This window comes from Pteropus medius, unplaced genomic scaffold, assembly GCF_902729225.1.
Source record: "Pteropus medius unplaced genomic scaffold, Ma_sr-lr_union100, whole genome shotgun sequence".
Classification (NCBI taxonomy): domain Eukaryota; kingdom Metazoa; phylum Chordata; class Mammalia; order Chiroptera; family Pteropodidae; genus Pteropus; species Pteropus medius.
This window is the reverse complement of record NW_024341893.1, coordinates 391,596-410,558: the sequence shown is the minus strand read 5'-3', so window position 1 is coordinate 410,558 and position 18,963 is coordinate 391,596. Positions and strand designations below refer to the sequence as shown.

Sequence of the window (18,963 nt, the reverse complement as noted above, 5' to 3'; positions counted from 1 at the left end):
TCCAGTAGACCAGGGGGCTAACCATAAAAGGGTAGTAACTTGAGATTGGATAGGTGCGACTAAGAAAATCAAGCAGAATGTGATGGCGTGGTGGTCCATCTGAACATTTTGAGCTAGGAAAGGCAGGGAGGGACTCTAAGAAGGGGACATAGTTGGTAAAGCTATGGGGGAAGCGTCCTCCGGGGAATTAACGGCAAGTGCAAAGGCCTTGAGGTCGAAACGAGCTCTGGTCGAAGGAAACCAGTGTGGCTGGAGGTGAGGGAGAGTGGGAGATTAAACTGAGGATGTTAGAAGCTAGACCGTCTGGTCTCAAAGGCCTGGCGCGGTTTATTCTGAGTGTGAGATGTTGCTGAAAGTTTTAAGTAGGAGGAAAACATGATCCATTGAGATGCAGAGACCTCTCGTGCCCTCTTGAGATCCTCTGGACCACCCCCCCCTTTTTTTTATTGGCACCCATCTGTTAGAGTCACCCCACTGCTTTCAGACTTAGATGCAATGCTCCTCTCAGGGGGAGAATCTGGCTTTGAGCCAGAAAGCACAGGCAGAAATCCCCCTCCTTTCTCTACCTGTGGAGTACACCAAGGTGTGGTTCCTCCTTGCGACCATTCCAGTGAAGTCCCTAATGCTGTGTCCTCAAAGGTCTTGGTGGAGGCATAGCCAGTGTAGCAGCAATGCAAACATTGTATCTTCCCTGGCCTCCCTTTTTCCCTCACTCGCACCGGCCTGGGCTCGTACGTCCTAAATAAATCATAAAAACTGTAACTTTAGCCTGGGCTCTGCTTCCTAACCAGGTTTTCTAAAAGATCTGCTTTTAGTGCTGGGGGTCTTTGGGCATTTTGTTTCTCCTCTGGGCCTCAGCACCGGTATTCATACAATGAAAGGGTTGACTTTTAAGTGCCAGAAAGACCTATCTTTTGACAGATATGACTGTTTCGCCCTCCCATCCTACCCATGTGGCTGGAAGTCTAAATCTACCAAGAAGCAACAAAGTTAAGAACCAGGCACTGGAGGCAGATTGAGTCCGAGCGCTCCCTGGTACTCACTCTTACTAGCTGTGTGACCCTGAGTGAGTGACTTGGCCTCTCTGACCCTCAGGCTCCTCCTGTGTCAAACATGATTACAGGATTTACTTCTATATAATTGTGAGGATTATATGGCTTAATTCAAATGAAGTGGGTTGAACAGCGCTTGTAACAAGCACTCAATAAATGTTGTTTAATGATATACTTCCCCAGCTTTGGCAGGGAAGGGGTACAGGTGTCTAGGGAACTTACAGGGTCCCTTCCATTGACCTACTGAAGTTTAGAAACTTTAGGCAACACCACACCATCCCTTCAAAAATACTTTTATTAAAAAAATTACAAAAAAAACCCCACCACAAAACCTGCCTTTCTTTTAAATAATACGGCATGATGGAGCAGTTTGGTTTCCACCCTATTGCACGTGGTCCGGCCTGGTTATGGATCAAGAGTCTGCTGGAACTGGGGTCCTGCTGAGGAGGTGGGGTTCCGCCTGGGGGGAGAAGGCCAGCCCCTCCTACTTCCTCAAGGTAGAAGAGGCAGAGCCTGGGTTTCCATAGCAACCAGGCAGCACATCCCTGTCATCCTTTGACAGGCCCAGCCTATCTTTTCCTGAGGCCCCAGTGGTCAGAAGGGAGTAGGAACTGAAGGGGAAGGCAGAAGAAATGTGGAAGTGGGAATCAGACTCCCAGAAACACAGTCTCATTAAGGCATTTGGAATAGATAAATTAATTGAGGAAGACCCACCTTCACAGAAGGCTACGGTAACCAGACACACACACATGCAAGACAGTTTGTGGAACCCTGAAACAGGAGGAAAGAAGGCCACAGTCACTGCTTAGAGTGCCCAACAGTAACACACACACACACGCACACACACACACACACAGTTGCATCTGGGGATCCAGCCCGCCAAGGCTGAGATGTAAGAGCACACTATTCAAAGTTTTAAGATCCCAGAATGATTTCCATGATGTGATCTAGTTCATTCCACTCCCAGGACCCTGGGGCACAGAACAGGTTGTGAGGAGGCTCCGGTGGGGCCAGTGCAGGCTCCTTCTCCACTGCGGATGTATCAATGTCCAGAAAAAAGTCATCTAGACCAGAGTCCCCCAGGTACCGGGAGCTCAGAGCTTCTAAGAAGACTGGATCAGGCTGGGGTAGCACTTCGTTCTGGGGGCCTGGGGGAGCCACGGGATTCTGAGGGGGCTCAGTGTCATCCATGGAAGTCTCCAGCTCCCTGAGAATAGAACCGATGGTGGTCGACAGGGAGAAGTCCTCCTCGCCCAGGAAGAGGGGCTCAGGGGGCAGGGCGGGTGCCGGAGCCAGGCAAAGCGCAGCCTGGAGCTGTTGGAGGGTGTTATGGATGAGGACATGCCTGCGGAGGCTGGGTGCTCGGGGGCCCAGGCTTCGCTGGACTTTGTCTAGGGAGATGCGGAGCAGGGCTTGCTGGTAGCTTCGCAGGCCTGCCGGGCCCCAGTCCCATTTCTCATCCTCCTCTTCCTCCTCCAAGTCTGAGTGTTTCCTCTTCAAGCCTCCCACCATGATGCCCTGTGGAGAGAGAAGCGGCAAGTCAGACACGGCAGGGCTAGTTCAAATCCTGAATCTCCTGTATGGTTGTTGATTATTAATGATCTGAACCTCAGTTTTTACATTTATAAAATGGAGACAGTATGAATCCCACAAAGCTAAGGAGAAGAGTAACTGTACGTGACTAAGAAAACAAAACCTGGGCTTAAACACAGCTGGCTCTGAATCCCACTTACTTGCCTGGGTGGCTTCAAGCAGTGAATTTTCCTCCTTGAAACTCAATTTTCCTCGTCTGCAAGATGAGCCTAACACCCGACTCTTAAAACTTCTTTCCACAATACTCATTTCTTCAAATGTAACGCGTACAAGACAGGTGTGGAGTACAGAGTCCTGGACTGGGAGGAGGGAATCCTTGGTTTTAACTATGCCTTTTGCAGTGCTCAGCTGTGTGATCTTGGAAAACGATCTAACCTCTCTAAGCCTCAGTTTCCTCATCTGTAAAATGGGGATTGTAAAAATTCTCACATTTGAAAGAGACCCCACGTGTTAACTTGAACAGGACCCATCACACATGAAACGCTTAATGAACAAGAGCCAAATGCCATTTATTTATTCAATATTTTTATTTATTGAGTGCCTACTAGATTCGAGCCACCTGGAACACTCTTAGGGCACCTATTTGTTGAGACTCTTCTTGCACAGAGTATACTTCTGTTCATGCCCTCTTAACTGAGAGTGCTCCCTGATTACCTCCGTCAGCGCCTTAAGCTTCTCCCAAAGCAAGCCGCACAGACTTGCTAGAACTCGACTCACGCAAAGCCCCGCCCCCTGCCGGCCCATCCAACCAGACCTCGGCCGCCTACGGCCCCCACCCCCTCCACGGATCTGCCTTCAGCAGCAGACACGCCCCAATTTGGCTCAGGGGCTTGTGGGAAATGTGGGCCAATAGCCGCCAGGTACGTACGTTGACTTTGAGCGTGCATTGCAATCCCCAGAGAGCTCCGCACGCCACAGGGAGGAACCTTCCCCGCCCGCCCTCAGGGCATGCGCATATGGACCCGGGGCGGGTGGGGGAAGGGAACCCGGACGTCCAGCTGCCAGGCGCCTGTCGAGCCCCGCCCTCCGCTGCCTTCAGGGAGGCGAGTCTGAGCTCTGCGCCCGGAACACCCCTCCCCCACCCCTGACTGCAGCTCTAACCCTGCTTTCTCCCGGACCTTCGGACATCAGAAGGTCCTGGATTCTTTTTCCTAACTGCTCTCGGGTCCAGAGACTCTGGGCCCCCAAAAGTTGCTCTAAGATTACAAACGCTCTCCGATTCACTCCGTTCGGGACACTAGGTATCTCAATTTTGAGACCTTCCCCCGTCAAATCTCTCCTATTCTCCCGTCTTTCAAACGCCTCTCACTTCACCTCTAAATTCCCCCTCTGGCTCCAAAACCTGAACGTGGAACTCTCCCCAGCACCCTCTCTCCGCCACTGCGCCTGAGAAACCGAGATTCCTTGCTCCTAATTCCTTCGCTTCTCCAATAGCCAGGATCCCAGCCCCAACCCCTCATACCTTTTCAAGAATACTGGAGCCTCGAATTCGACCCGTCTGGGAGACTCTAAATGTTCTAATCTCCATATTCCCTGTCCCAAAAGTTCCTTCCTTGGATCTCTCGCTTCTCCAAATATCCCAAGGCCCAGCTTCAAATTCCCTCCACTCGAAGATCCTGCCCCAACAACTTCGCCTCTCGTTCACGATCTCGAACTCCGTCTCGCATCTCAAACCCTATCAGTCACCCTTAATCTGCGCCCCCTACTCCCGCCCAGACTCCGCCTCCCCTAACCCAAGGCAGGTCTCAAGCTGGGCAGCCACCCCTCACCTCAGCTGCCAGATTCGCAACGACAACCTCCTGGAAAGTCCGCAGCTTTGCGACCATCCAGTTCTGGGTAGGCGACTCGTTAGTCTCGCTGGGGCCTCTGGGTCTAGCCTCTGGCTCCCCCAGCTCCGCCCGAGCCGAGCCGCGAGCCGCGAGTCGCGATTGGCTGGAGTCCTGCCCGCCGCAGGGCGCGGATTGGCTGGGCGGAGCCACCCATCCGTCGCCAGGAGACGGCTGACCCGCTCCCGACCATTTAAAGGATTCCGACTCTCCAGGGGCGGGGCCACGCCTTTAGGGTGGAGGGTGGCGGAGACATCAAAACTCTTTCCCTCATGTCAGCTACTGTCCTCGCCCCAAGATTGCCAGCATTACTCTCTGCGATCCCTTTACACCAGGTCTGGACCCCATCATGGAGCAAGACTGGCTGATACGCCCCTCTCAAGCCCGCTATTAGGCAGGGCGAGTGGAAACACTGGCGTAGGCCGCGCCCCCGGGGTTCCGAGGGCGGATGCTGCAGGGTAGGGCGGAGGATGATGCTGCTGAAGACCAGCCAATAGCTTGGCGTGGCGTGCGTTGCCTGGGCGACCGCAGCCCGCCCCTTCAGCGCCCCTGTCCTCCCGCCCCCCGGCCCCTCCGCAACACTTTACCTTACAGTCCCCTTCCTGATCCTTAGGACTCCTCAGCATGTCCTCTGGTGGCCGGTCCCTCCCGCATCCGCCTGACGCACCCCCATCCCGCCTATTTCAGGATGGCACCTCCACTGTTGGAGACTCGTTTATGGCGTCCTACTACCCTAGTGACAAAGTTCAAACTCCTTACTTTTGCCACAAAGACCTTCACGGTCTGGCCTGATGCACACTCCTCCTTGCTCCCTACTATCCTGTCACACCAATTCACTTTCAGTTCTAAAATGGCTTCAAGAGCCCTCCAACACCACGAACACAGAGATTTTGTCTGTTTTCTTCCCTGCCTTATCCCAAGTGCCTACAACAATGCCAGGTACATAGCAAGTACTCAAAAATGAGAATAAAAGGGTAAAAGGAGTCAAATATATGGTAAGGGATGGAAACTAAAAATTTGGCAGTGGGCACACAATAGAGTATTCAGATATCGAATTAGTGTCATATAACTGAAATTTATATAATGTTACTAATCAATGTTACCTTAATAAAACAAATTAATTTTTTTATAAAAAGGTTTCTGGATCTTTTAACTTGTTTCCCCATTCTGATAATACCCCCTCAATTCCCAGGCTGCCTCTCATCAGAGCTCATCTCACAGGTTTCCTCCTCCTGGAAGCCCTCCCTGATGCTCTAGGGTAGGTTGGCTCCCATGGTGTCCTGTGCTTCTCCAATTGCAGCCCTGCCCATGCCTCCCCCATCTTCACCTGGGCTGTTACTGTCTGGACTGTGGGCCCCCTGAGGACAGGTACCAAGGTTATCTCCATCACCCACTCACTGCTTGGCCGGCAGAAATAAAACAGTGCTAGTGCCCTGAAAATCTGAACCAGGAGTGCCCCATTCCCACAAGTTTTCACCAAGGGGTGGGGAAGGCAGTTTTTTCCAGGCTACCTCAGACTAGTTCTCACCACTTTGGAATATGCAACCAAGTCATCCTGTTTGCAGAAGCAGTCTAAGATTGGGATAGACTTTGTGGGGGGTGGTTAGGGTGGGTGCTGGGGGTAGGCAGGGAGAGGCTGGAGGTAGGAAGAGAGGAGTGGCTTGCTCAGGCCTGGGAAAGATAACTCCGGGGAACAAAAGCAGAGGACAGTAGATTCCAGGGAGACATGATTAGGACGGGCAATTCTTCCCTTTCCAGCTTCCAAACCTACCCCTCCTCCAGGGTCCTCATTACACTGTAACTCAGTTCCTAGGTTTCTTCCTGGATGCCGCACTCCCCTCCCCCATGGATGGTCCACTCAGGCTCTGCCTACTCTGAGCTCCCGGCCTCTGCTCCTGCACCCCTCCCACCCACCTTCACACAGTAGCCAAGGGAAGCTTAACAAAACACAAACCTGACTGTGCCCTCTCTCCATCTCTCCCCTGCTCTACTCTGCATAAAACCTCAAAATGATTGACTGCACAATTAAGCATCTATGGAACAGCCTCTTGGGTTGACCACTCTTCACCTCTGAGAGAAGTATTAACTATAGGGGACAGATTTTAGTTCGAAGGGGCCAAGTGCTCTCCAGCCTCCTGGCCTTTGCTCATGTGGTTCCTTCTGCCTGGAATGCCATCATGCCTTAGGACCTTCTGGCTCATTCTTACCAAAACAGGTTCAGGTGGGACACCCCCTTTTCAACAGAGCCTTGTTTGCTCCCTGCGCTGAGTCAGGTACCCACCCACTCTGGGGTCCCATAGCCCTCTGTACTTCCTCCATTGGAGCCCTGGCCACTGTGGGTTTTCACTGTCGGGTGCAGGCTGTCTTTCCCACCAGACTGTGAGATCTGTGAAGGCAAGGCTCATGGCCGTCTTGGTCACCACTGGACCCTCGGTCACCACTAGGTCCCTAGCACAGGGCTAGGTGCAGAACGATGACTCAATGAACTGTTGCTGAGGAAAGAATGAAGGAAAATATCACACAGAGGACAGATGGAGACACCGAGATACCTAGACAAAGCCAGAGCTGGATCTTTTAGAATAATCTGAAGCTCTTGGCTCAAAATTTATTGCTCCCTTCCTCTGTTCTTCATTTCCCAGGATGCTATCCTGCTGGATAGGGACAGAGCCCTAGTCATACTTGTGGGAAGGGTAGGTGTTGTGCCCGTCATACTCATCGGTGGTGAGGCAGCGCAGCATGAAGTGGCCCAGGTCATGTTTGGAGATGACCCTTGAGGGCCCATGTCCATTCAGGGTCACTGAATAGGCCCCAGTCAGTGGCTGGTCTCCTGCAAAGTAAGGACAGAAGGGCTGGGTGAAGCAGATGTCCTTTCCCACCCCTAACACATGTTCACTTCAATGACAGTCCCAGGGTGCCTAAAGTATGCCCAGCCTGAATGGTATAAGGACCAACAATGTGTGAGACCCTTCCCATGTGCAGGGCGCTAACTATCCCCTTTACTTCATTCGTCTGACAAATCCTGACTGATAACCTATAATATGTCAGGTGCTGGGCACCCAGCAAGGGACAAGGTATGACTCTCTGCCTTTAGCATGCGGACATTCACCAGATAAAGGCAACTAATAAGATAAGAAAGTAAAACACACCACATGTTAGATGCAGAGAAATAAAGCAGAGAATGGGCTAGAAACTGTTTATTAACTATTTCACAAGGGGGGACACTGAATCTTAGAGAGAGGAAGTTATTTCCCAGTGTCAAAGGCTAGATCTGCTCTGGGTTACTCTGTCTGGACGCTTTCCTTCCTCTGGACCCCTCTGGGAGGACTAAGTGACACGTCACAGGTGTGGGTCTGCAGTTTAGAGGCAGTGGAAGAGCAGACACATTTTCCTGACCTTGTGAATTTGGAGCTGGTGTGTCCTGAATGCAAGGGTACAACTAGGTCTTAGTGGGGAGAGCAGACAGGCATGACTTGGCTGTTACAAGAGTATCTAGTGGTTGCGTTACAATAATTTAAAAATAAAACCTGTCAGTGACCAAGCTAATATAGGGATCAAATGAAGTACGGACAATTTGGAATCCTGCGCAATAAGAAACACACACTTTTACTGGCGTGGCGTTCTTACCAAAAAAAATGCTTAATCTGAATCTGTAGAAAATAACCAGAAAGATCCAGAAAGTGGGACATTCAAAAAAACACCAGGCCTGTTTAATTTTATGAGAAATAGCAAAAAAAGGAAAAAGATATGGAGGATTGTTCCAGATTAAAGGTGACTTGGTAACTAATCGCAGTGGCTGATCCTCGATTGGATCTTGATTTGGGGAGGAAGGAGAGATTAAAAGATATTTTTTGACAATTGGGTAAATTTGATTCTAATGACATGATAGATTTCATGTCATTTTCCTTGGTGCAATAATGGTCCTGTGGCTCCTACACAAATATTTTTCTTCTCGGAAGATGCTCATCTGAGGTTCTAGGAGTGAAGTGTGACAATGTCTAAAACTTACTCTCAATGGTTCAGTCAAAAATACTATTATATATATATGTGTGTGTGTATGTGTGTGTGTGTGTGTTACATGCATGCCTAGATAGCTGTTAGCTAGATATAAAAAAGATTTTTAAAAAGTGAACAGGGAAACATGTTAAAATCTGAACCTACATGAAGAGTTTATAGGTATTTCTAAATCTTTAATTCCTTCAACTTTTATGGAGGTGTCAGTTTTCACATACACACACACATACAAAAAAAGAAAAACTAAAAAAGTGCTCTGTTTTAAAACACTTTTAGGCACGACCTCTCCGGGTACTTAATTCAAACTTTAGGTCAGGAAGTAATATGATGAACCCTTCTTACAGATGAGGAAACTGAGGCTCAGATCTAGCCTTTTCACCCAGCTTCTCCACCAGGCAGCTTCACTGCTGATTCTGGTCCCAATGGGGTCCTCATATATACCCCTTTATTTATTTTATTTTTATTTTTTTCACACCCGTTTAACTGAACCTGAACGCTGAACCTCTTAGGTGTGTCGGCCCTCCTCCTGAAGGCTGAGGACAAAGCAGAACTATTCCTCCAGTGGGCACACAAATATGAAGATACAAGTGCTTGGACTTCGGGCCTTACCCCTCACTGCACAAAGGCCTCTCCTTAGAGAGTCTATGCCTCGCCATATTTTACCGTTTCTTCATTCACTGGAGCACTGCTCACCAGTAACAGCCGTCATTTAACTTTCTTTGTCTCCCCTGCTATATAAGTAGCATGAGACTCTAACACCAGTGCTCGCAGTGGTAGCCAGGCCCACAGTTCAAATGCAAGAGACATTTGTTGAATGACTGGCTCTCTCCCTGTGTTTGACTCTGTGTTGCTCAGTGTGGATTCCAGACCCGGGAAGGGAACGAGGCGCGGGTGAAGTTTACGGGTCCCCCCCAGAGCACCACCGTGAGAGGTGGTTCTCCTGTATTCGTTCATCCAACAAACATTTATTGAGCATCTACTACTCGGCTCTAAGAACATGGCTGTGATTCAAACAAGGGCCATGCTGTCAAAGAACTGACATCCTCGTGAGGGAGGCACACACTAAGAAGATAAAGAAAAGATGTGACGTGTGTGAGGAAGCGGAAGTCCCCTTCCTTTGAATATGAACAGAGGGCAGGGGAGGCCTGTGCTGGTATTCCAGTGACAGTCGGCAGGCATCACCACCTCCAGTCCCTGGGAAAGCCATCCACACGACTCCACTCCCAGCTACTGAGCAACCGCAGGCGAGAACCCAGAACTGAGACGGACGGTCATGATAAATGCGGGCGGTTTTACATTTCTAAATTTTAGGAGGCTCGTTCAACAGCGATAACTGAAAAGTATGTTAGAAAGGAGAATAAAATCAAGCAGGAAAGAGGATAGGAAGTGTGGGGGGAAGGTTTGCAATTTTTGACTGGCCAGGCAAGGCCTGGTGGTTGTCCCCAGAGGATGGGAGGGGGCAGGCTGGTGGCAATCCCGCTGCTGGGTCCCAGCCTCACTCACCTATGTGGGGCGGCATCACGGCCACGTACTTCAGGCCCGAATTCTGCAGTACCTTGTGCATCCGGATGTGGTCATTGGTCACATCCTGCAGTCGTGGGGGCACCTTGGCCGGGTCCCATAGCAGGAAGGCTGGGGGGACACAGGGCAGGGTCAGCCAAGGCTTGAGGACAGCCTGCCCAGGCCCGCAATCTGCTGATTTTGTAACAGGACAAAACCCCACAGGGAGTCACCACCGCCTTTCAGTTGTTCTAGGCCTAGCCGTGGGAGTTGGCCTGGCCCCTGTCTCTCTCTAACAGCCCCCATAAGAGTGGATCACTTCTCGCCCCATGTGGTCCTGTCCACTTCACCTCCCACCTAGGCCACGGCAGCAGCCTCCTCCTTGGTCTCCCTGCCCTTGGCCCCCATATGCAGCCAGAAGGGGCCTGGGAACATCCGGAGGCTCCGAAGCTCATCAGTGGCTCCCTCTCACTCAGGGTGAAAGCAAAGTCCCCACCAGGCCCCACGTGATCCAGCCCCGTCAGCCCTCTGACCTCACCACCCAACACTCCCCGCTCCACTTGCTCTGCTGCAGCCACGCTCCTGCCCCATAGCCTTCGCAGCTGCTGATCCCTCCGCCCGGAGTCCCGTTATCTCGCCAAGCAGCCCTCCCTCATGTTAGCTCCCTCCCTGCGTGTGATGAAACAGAGGTGAGGGTTGAGGGCCGTGGAGACAGCCAGCCAGGTTTCACAAGCCAGCTCTGCCAGCAGCCGTCTGTCTGCGTGACCTTGGGTAAGCCAAGGGACCTGCACTGCCTCCACTCCCTTAGGTATACAAGGGAGACCGAACAGCTACCCTTTCCTGAGCATCTGCTACGTGCCACAACTGTAAGTACTCAGAGGGGTTTGTGAGGATGAAGTGGCATTCATTCCAAAGGTGCTTGGATGGTGCCTAGAACACAATAAGTGCTCAATAAACTCTCGTTAGCATTAACTGCTCATGCTATGCAGCTTGGATCATTCTGGGCAACTATTTGTTTAGTGTCCATCTCTCCATAAATGGGGAGGTCATAAATGAGTAGAGACCGGGCTATGTATCCACGGCCCTGTCACTTCCTCTAGAAGGCTCTTCTTGACCTTGTCTCTGCTGGGTTAGGCTCCTCTTCTTGGCTTCCCCATCCTGGCCCTGAGCCCTCTGCTTGGACCCCCATCCCAGCCCTGACTACTGTGGCCTGTCACTGTTTGATGATGGCTCTGTTTACTACTTCTCTGACATCTGTGAGACTTGTGAGTATAGGGCCCAGGGCTGTACTGGTCACCGCTGTGTCTCTGGCATATCCTGGCAGGGTTCAGGCACACAAACGGTGCTCAATAAATACACAGTAACTTGGGATGGCTCCAATACCACCTTGCAGAGGCCCCTGGGCTGCCTGTCCAGTGCCCACCCCTGACCCTTCAGCCCCATCCCTGTGACCCTACCACCCACCCGAGGTGCAGGCCACGACCTTGTCCACACCATGGGCCTTCATGGCTGCCACAATATTCTGGGCGCCCTCGGACATCACTGTGGTAGGACCTTAGAGGGGACAGAGAGTGGCTGTCACTGGCGGGCGGCGGCGCATGGCGGGGTGGCAGGGGTGGGGCAGGGGCGGGGTGGCGCTAGCCGAGGCAGGGAAGTCAAGGGGCAGAGTGGGGGCCCAGTACTGAGGTCATTTCTGGTGCCCAGCAGCACGATGACAGCATCCTGTCCAGCCACGGTCTTGTCCACATCAGCCGCCTGCCGAACATCACCCACGACCACGTGGGCCGGCTGGGGCCCTTCCGAGGGCAGCCTGGAAGAGTCCCGCACCAGCACTGTCACCTCATAACCTGTGGGCACAGAGAGGCAGAGAGGCAGGTCAGTGGGCTCGTGAGCCGGCTCTCCCAGGCTCCAGGGGCTGGGTCCTGGAGGGTGTCACGAATCCTTGAACACATCCCCCAGGCCTCCTGCTCTGAGGCGGTGGTCTCCAAACATTTTTGCTGGCATACCCACAGTAGATTTTCAGCTGGTTGTTAACATCAGGCCATACCTTAAATAACCTGCACTGATGCATCCAAAGGCCTCTCCGCACCCCCGCACCACAACTTCTCCACCCTCCTTCAACCAAAGGGTTAATGCCTGGCATCGCCCTGGTCTATGGGCCCCGTCCATGGTCTTAAAGGGAACTGAAGCAGAGGAAGACATGAGTTGCCCAAAGGTTGCCCAGCGCTGGGATTGGTCCCCCAGGACTGACTTCTGGAGGACCGGGCCCTGCCCGAGTGGTCACTAAAGATTCTGAACATTGCCTTGGTATGTCCCCTCCCAAAAGAATTTTGGATAACTCGTGTCCCCCGTTGCACACATACACACTCATTTTAAAGTTCACAACCAACATATTTCTTCTTTTGTTTTAAACAATGGCAAAGGATGTTAAATGGTTAGGTGTATTGCAAATGGCGATATCAAAAAATAGAGTTATTAACTGTGGGCTCCGTTATGAACTGAACATGTCCCCCTAAAATTCACATGCCGAAGCCCTAACATCCAATGTGATGGTATTTGGAGGTGAGGCCTTTGGGAGGTGATTAGGTTTAGATGAGGTCATGAAGGTAGGGCCCTTGTGATGGGATTAGTGTTTTTAGAAGGTGAGGAAGACAGACCAGAGCTCTCTCTCTCCACCATATAAGAACACAGCGAGAAGGCAGCTGTCCACAAGCCAGGAAGAAGGTTCTCACCAGAACCCAAATCTGCTGTCACCTGGATCTTGGACTTCCCACCCTTCAGAACTATGAGAAGTAAATGTCTGTTGTTTGAGCCACCTGGTAAAAGGTATTTTGTTATTGCAGCCTGAGCTAACGAAGACAGCCTCTAAATATCACTCTCCAGAAAAATGAACCAGAACTCCGTAGAGAAACGGCTGCTGGGCTGGGGCAGGGGAAGGATAAGATGAGCCCGAACAGCTCGTGCTGCCGGCTGGTAAGGCAATGCTTAAAAAATGATGGGGCCATGAAATGAAATACATCAAATATATAAAAAGCTGTGCGTTCATATGATACTAACAAAGAAACTTCATTGGTCATCATTGGTGTCTATCAGAGGATTAATCCCTTACTCTGAAAATGACAAAGGAAGAGGAAAAACAATAACATGGTTCCATTTGTCTTGATATCTGTCATTATCTGTTTCAAAAACAAACGATGGGAGATTTTTACACTCTGGAGCGATGATGATAATAATGATTAATAATATGTATCGAGCACTCACTGTATACCAGGTGCCAAGTTCTTACATATATTAACTCATTTAATCCTCAAAGTAACCCTGGGTTTGAATTCCAGCACTACCACTAGCTAACTGTATAACACTGGGCAAGTCACTTAACCTCCTTGGGCCTTAGGGCCTTCATCTGTAAAGTGACACTAATAATAGTCTCAATCGTATAGGATTGTTACAGGTTTAAATAATGTATCTAAAAGCTTAATGTAGCCAGATGATTTTGGACAAGGGTGCCAAGACAATCCAGTGGCGAAAGAATAGTCTTTTTGACAAATGTTGCTGGGTCAACTGGATCCATATGTAAAAGAATGAAGATGGATCCCTACCTCACGCCATATATGAAACGTAACTCAAAAATTATCCAAGACCTAAACGTGAGAGCTAAAGCTATAAATCTCTTAGAAGAAAACATAGGCATACATCTTTGTGACTTTGAATTAAATGGTCTCCTAGCTATGACACCAAAAGCAGCAACAAAAAGGAAAAATAGATACATTGTCAAAATTAAAAACTTTTGTGTTTCCAGGGAGCATTTGTCTGTTGAGGTCTTGCTTCCAGGTGTATCCTCTTTTTGGCTCAAATAAATTTTTATAAAAATTCTCTACACGGGCTTATGTCGACAAGAGTAATTGATTTGATAATATTTCTTATTTTGAGAGATTTTTAAAATTTTAAGGGAAAACAAAACAACAAAAGAAACTTTTGTGCTTCCAAGGACATCATCCAGAAAGCGAAAAGACAACTCCCAAAAAAACGAGATAAAAATGTTACAAATCACATATCTGATAAGGGACTTGTATTTAGAATATATAAAGAACTTTTATGACTCGATAATGAAAAGGCAAATAACCCACTTACAAAATGGGAAAAGATCTGAAGACATTTCTCCAAAGTAGATATACGAATGGCCAATAAACACATAAAAAGGTACTTAATATCATTAGCCATTAAAGACATGCAAAACAAAACCACAATGAGATACCACTTTACATCCACGAGGATCCCTATAATCATTGGTGTGTAGGTGGAGGAAACTGGAACCCTCATACATACTCCTGGCGGGAATGCTGAATGATGCAGCCACTTTGGAAAATAGTCTGGCAGGTCCTCAAAAGGTTAAACACAGAGTTAACACGTGACTCAGCCATTCTACTCCTAGGTATATGCCCAAGAGACTTGAAAACATACATCCGCACAAAAACTTGTACAAGAATTTTCATAAGAAGCATTATTCATAATAGCCAAAAAGTGAAAACAATCCAACTGTCCATCAATTGAATGGATAAATAATATATGGTAGAACCATACGGTAGTATTCGGCAATAAAAAGAAAGGACATACTGATACATGTTACAAGAGAGACGAACCTTAAAAAAGATTTTTTTTTTGCTAAGTAGAAGAAACCAGTCACAAAGAACCACATACTGTATGATTCTATTTATATGAAATGTCCAGAACAGACAAATCTATAGAGACAGAAACTAGGTTAGTGGTTGCCTAGGACTGGGCCAGAAAAATGGGGGGTGACTTCTAGAAGTTTCTTTTTCAAGGTGATGAAAATGTTCTAAATTGACTGTGACGATGTTTGCACAACTCCAAATATGCTGAAAACCACTGAATTGTAGACTTTAAATGGGAGAATTGTACCGTATGTGAATTATATCTTAATAAAGCTGTTATAAAAAACACAGAACTAAAATGAAAAGTTTAGGGGAGAGCATGGCACGGGAATGAGTGCTATAAGCCTGTTGGCCGTCGTGCCCTTAAATCATCTCACGGTGTTATTTCCAGGCCTGGCCTAGTCCTCCCCACGGTCCTGACTCCTGTCTCACCCGCTCCGATCCATATTCCACACGGCAGCCGGACCAGCCTTCCACCGTAGTGACCCCCTGCTCGGATCCCTCCTGTAACGCCCCCGTGCCCCAAGATGAAGTCCTCACGACAGCCTTCAAGGCCCCTGGGGATCTTGCCTCTCTTCCTCCACACCCTATGCTGGAGCCACTGTCCTCTTCAACCACCACATGACTTTCAGTTCCTCAAACACCTCATGCTGCCTCCTGGCCTTTGCACGTGATGTCCCTTCGGCCTAGGACACACTTTACCTTCTTTCCCCAGGCCCCGCCAGCCACTCGTAGTTCCTCTATCATGGCCCTACTTATGCTCACCTGGGATAAACCAAGATGCCTGTGGGTTCAGGGACCGTGTCATATTTGCCACCATCTCCAGGAGTGTTTAGAAGCACAAAAGCACAGGCTTTAGTGCCCCACAGACCTGGGTTCAAACTCCAGCTCTGCCACTTACTGGCTGAGGAACCTCAGGAAACACCTTTCGGTCTCCTCTCAGAAGTGAAAATCACAAACTTCGTAAGGCACATAAATGTCTAATCAGTATGCTGTCCACCTGAAGCTAACACGATATTGTATGACGACTATAATTGGGAAATAAATTAATTTTTTAAAAAGAGAAAAAAAAAAAGTGAAGATCACAATCCAGATGTCCCCATCGCATGGTGTCCTTCCCCTACATGAATCCAGAAGCAGTGAGGGCTTTCGCGGTGCCAATGTGGGCACCGGTTAACTGCTACTGTGTCGGTTAAAATGGACCCCAGTAAATGGTGGGTATTTTATGGCGGGTGAGACACAGATCTCAGCAAAAGGGTCGCCATTAGTGTTATATTACTGGTGATTAGCCACATTTGTTTAGAAATGCTGTGCTAAGCTCTTCCCACAGACGAATGTGGGTTTTTTTCCCCAAAAGATTTTAACACAACCCACATTTCAAATTTAATTTGAATATAAGTTAGTGGCTACCATGCCAAAACAGGACCAGTTTAGAATCCACAGATTATAACTTTGAAAAAGAACACGTGTTTGTAAGGTATTTCCCAACTTTTTTTTTAAATAAATTTTTTAGTTTTCTGTCAATTTTCTACTTTGAAATAAATTCCGACCTATAGAAAAGTTGCAAGACCTCGATTATCATATCGCTTTTACTTTATCCTTCTGTGTATGTATGTAATATACATAGCGCATATATAATTAGATGTGTGTATATAAATATATTTATATACATATACATATGTAATTATATATAACATATATAGTATTTTCCTAACTATTGGGGAATAAGTTTCAGAGATCATGCTCCTTCTTAGCTTTTTTGATCTCCGCCCTCAATACAAATACATAAAACCAATATTTAACGTGTGATACATTCCGATACTATCGTGACCAAGTAGATATATGTCAGAACTGAGTATGACCCACAGTTTGAAAAGCACCAGACTGCAACAACCTTATTATTATTATAATGCTCTTTTTGAGGAAGTTAGGTAAGTGGGCCAGGATCGCACAGCTATGATCTGAGTTTACTCGGCCAAGGAATGTTTATTGAGCACCAACCATGTGCTAGAAACAGTTCCAGGCACTTTCCACACATTATCTCACTTAATTATCATAAGAGTTCCAGGGCAAATGCTACTAGTTTTACTCCCGCTTTGAAAATGTCTAGGTACAAAGACAACAAGGCATTTGGCCTTGAATGTGTGCCAGCTACTGGGTTTTGAATGTGTGTTTGAGCTGGAGGTTGAATGTGTGTGGGCTAGCACCAGAGTCCACGCCTGTCAGAACTCGCCCGACAGAATCACTGAGGTGAATAAAAGCCTAGCTCCTTCGACAGTGAGGCTCAGAGCTGTGCAAGGACTTGTCAGAACCTCTTCAGGGCCCAGGGCCCAGTTCCCTAGGGTGCAGTTCCAATTGTGACCAACAGGGTGGATAAGAGGAATTCAGCAGAATTTGGCATTAAAGAAAAGGTAGTAAGTAACATAGGAACCCAGATCCTCAGAGTGACTCAGCACTTCTCAACTTCTCACTCTTACTTCCTCCCCTACAAATGCTTGTCAGCAAATTTGCTTCTCTCCTCGAAGTCAAGGATCAAACTAGGTCTTCCTGGGGAGGCGGAGAGCTGTGGGCCTAATGGGGAACTTTCAAGCAGAGTCCTTCCAAAGCGGGGCTGGGCTAGGAAACAGTATAGAGTGGGATACTGGTGGCCTCCACCCTTTTGGGGCACCCAGATAGTCATTATCTTCGGAGTCACCGAGGCCAGCAAGGGTGGGGCCCTGTATCTGGAGTCCCAGGCCCTGCAAGTGGTTGGTGAAGTCTGGACAGTGGGTGCAGAGGGCTGCTGTGGGGCACTTATGATCTTTCCTGCCACTTTCCTGGGGCCACTTTGAACTTTCAGTCTCCATTAACTTTCCAGGGTCCCCAAATCTTCACCCAAGTCTTTGCGACCCTATCTCCATTAGATGCTCACAAACACGTGTTCTCCCAGCCTTTTCAACCGCCAACCTTGGTGCCCAAGTCAAGAGCTGGTGGGTGTTAGAAGGTTAAGAGCACCGGCTGGGTTCAAATCCCAGCACTGCCACTTTCCAGCTGTGTGACGTTGGGTAAGTCACTCTCCTGGCCTCGGTTTTCTCATCTGTCAAGTGAGGTGATACTAGACCCCACCGTACATGAGTGCTGCGAAGATTTAACACTTGTGAAGAAAGGGCGGTGCCGGGAAGCAAGCGAGGCCTGGTTTGGTAAGTCCTCGCCGGGTGGGCTAACCACCACCACCACCACCACCACCACCACAATAACAACACTTGTCACAAGCACCAGGATTTAAATCCCAACGGCATTGGAGTCCCCAGCCTCCGAGTAGCCATTTCCTGCTCCTTGAAATCCTCACATAAAACTGGATCTCATAGCGTCCCCCACTTCCACCCCCAAGGCTACCTGCTTTGTCCCTGGGTCCTCACACACCAAGGCACTGACAGCCCCAACCGACCTCAGCCCGAGCCCACGATGCCCCTTCCTAGTGCTCCGTCTATGCACCCCGTGACACCTCCCGCCGTCCCAGTTCATGCCTGCTTGCACCGCCTGCGCCAGCGTGGTGAGCCCGGTCTTGCCAGTGGCCCCGAAGATGGCAATCTTCTTGACGGCCATGCTGCGGGGTCGTGGGGCTGCGAGGCTGCGGAGTCGAAAGCCGCGCGGGAACCGACTGGTTGCCGGGCCTCCCTCTCGGTCCTTTTCTAACGAGAGGAACAGGGCGGGACTTCTCAGAAGGCCACGCCTCACCCCGCCTCTGGGCTCCAGGCTCAGGCCGAGGGGCGGGGCCAAGTGGGACTCGCCTCCAGCCAGGGAGAACGGGATGGGCGGGACAGGAGTCAGTTCGCCTCCTCCAGCCGCCCAGCCCCTCCGCCCGCAGCTTAGATTGGGAGGCGTGACGGGATCTAGCAGACTAGGAAGGTGGACCCAGTGCCCCGCCTCCGCGTTCTAACCCCCAGGGCGGTGCGGGGCGAGAGCAGGCCACGCCCATCAGCCTCTCCTAGCTCGCGACTCCTCTCCCACGGCCTCGAGGCGAATCTGGGACTCACACACACTGGGACTCACATGCCCCAGGGCCTCTAGGGGAGAAAGTGAAGGGAGGACAGTGTGGGCGTGTGGGTTTGATACTGTGTGACTGCATGTCTATGTGTCCATGTGGCCCTGTGTGAACTTGTGTACCCGTGTGACCCAAGGGAGAGCATGATTGCGGGTGACACCATGTGGCATCCTCTGTAACACCGTGTTACAGTGTGAGGCTGACACCACGTGTGGCAAGCACTGATGCTGTTTTTGTGTGACCTTCTGCTGACACTCTGGGCGATGCTGTGTCAGTCTGTGATA

General features: G+C 49.6%; 2 protein-coding genes across 6 annotated transcripts; both read right to left on the bottom strand.

Annotated features, from left to right (window-relative positions):
• Positions 1 to 1,308: 1,308 nt before the first annotated feature.
• On the bottom strand, positions 1,309 to 4,942 carry SERTAD3 (SERTA domain containing 3). Of its 5 annotated transcripts, none has more exons than XM_039853762.1 (3): positions 4,415 to 4,942; positions 2,790 to 3,044; positions 1,309 to 2,570 (listed from the first exon to the last, which is right to left on the bottom strand). In XM_039853762.1, exons 1-3 carry the CDS (start codon positions 4,469 to 4,471, stop codon positions 1,968 to 1,970), a joined length of 915 nt encoding a protein of 304 aa, XP_039709696.1. In that variant the 5' UTR covers positions 4,472 to 4,942; the 3' UTR covers positions 1,309 to 1,967. The 5 variants fall into 5 exon arrangements, with proteins under 5 accessions (XP_039709696.1, XP_039709702.1, XP_039709720.1 ...); XM_039853768.1 differs by having other exon boundaries at positions 1,311 to 2,570; positions 2,790 to 2,944; positions 4,415 to 4,894; XM_039853786.1 differs by lacking the exon at positions 2,790 to 3,044 and having other exon boundaries at positions 1,311 to 2,570; positions 4,415 to 4,853.
• A 2,075-nt stretch (positions 4,943 to 7,017) lies between these two features.
• On the bottom strand, positions 7,018 to 18,373 carry BLVRB (biliverdin reductase B). Its single transcript, XM_039853804.1, has 5 exons — positions 18,162 to 18,373; positions 11,665 to 11,829; positions 11,447 to 11,536; positions 9,986 to 10,114; positions 7,018 to 7,298 (listed from the first exon to the last, which is right to left on the bottom strand). Exons 1-5 carry the CDS (start codon positions 18,238 to 18,240, stop codon positions 7,141 to 7,143), a joined length of 621 nt encoding a protein of 206 aa, XP_039709738.1. The 5' UTR covers positions 18,241 to 18,373; the 3' UTR covers positions 7,018 to 7,140.
• Between the last annotated feature and the right edge of the window lie 590 nt (positions 18,374 to 18,963).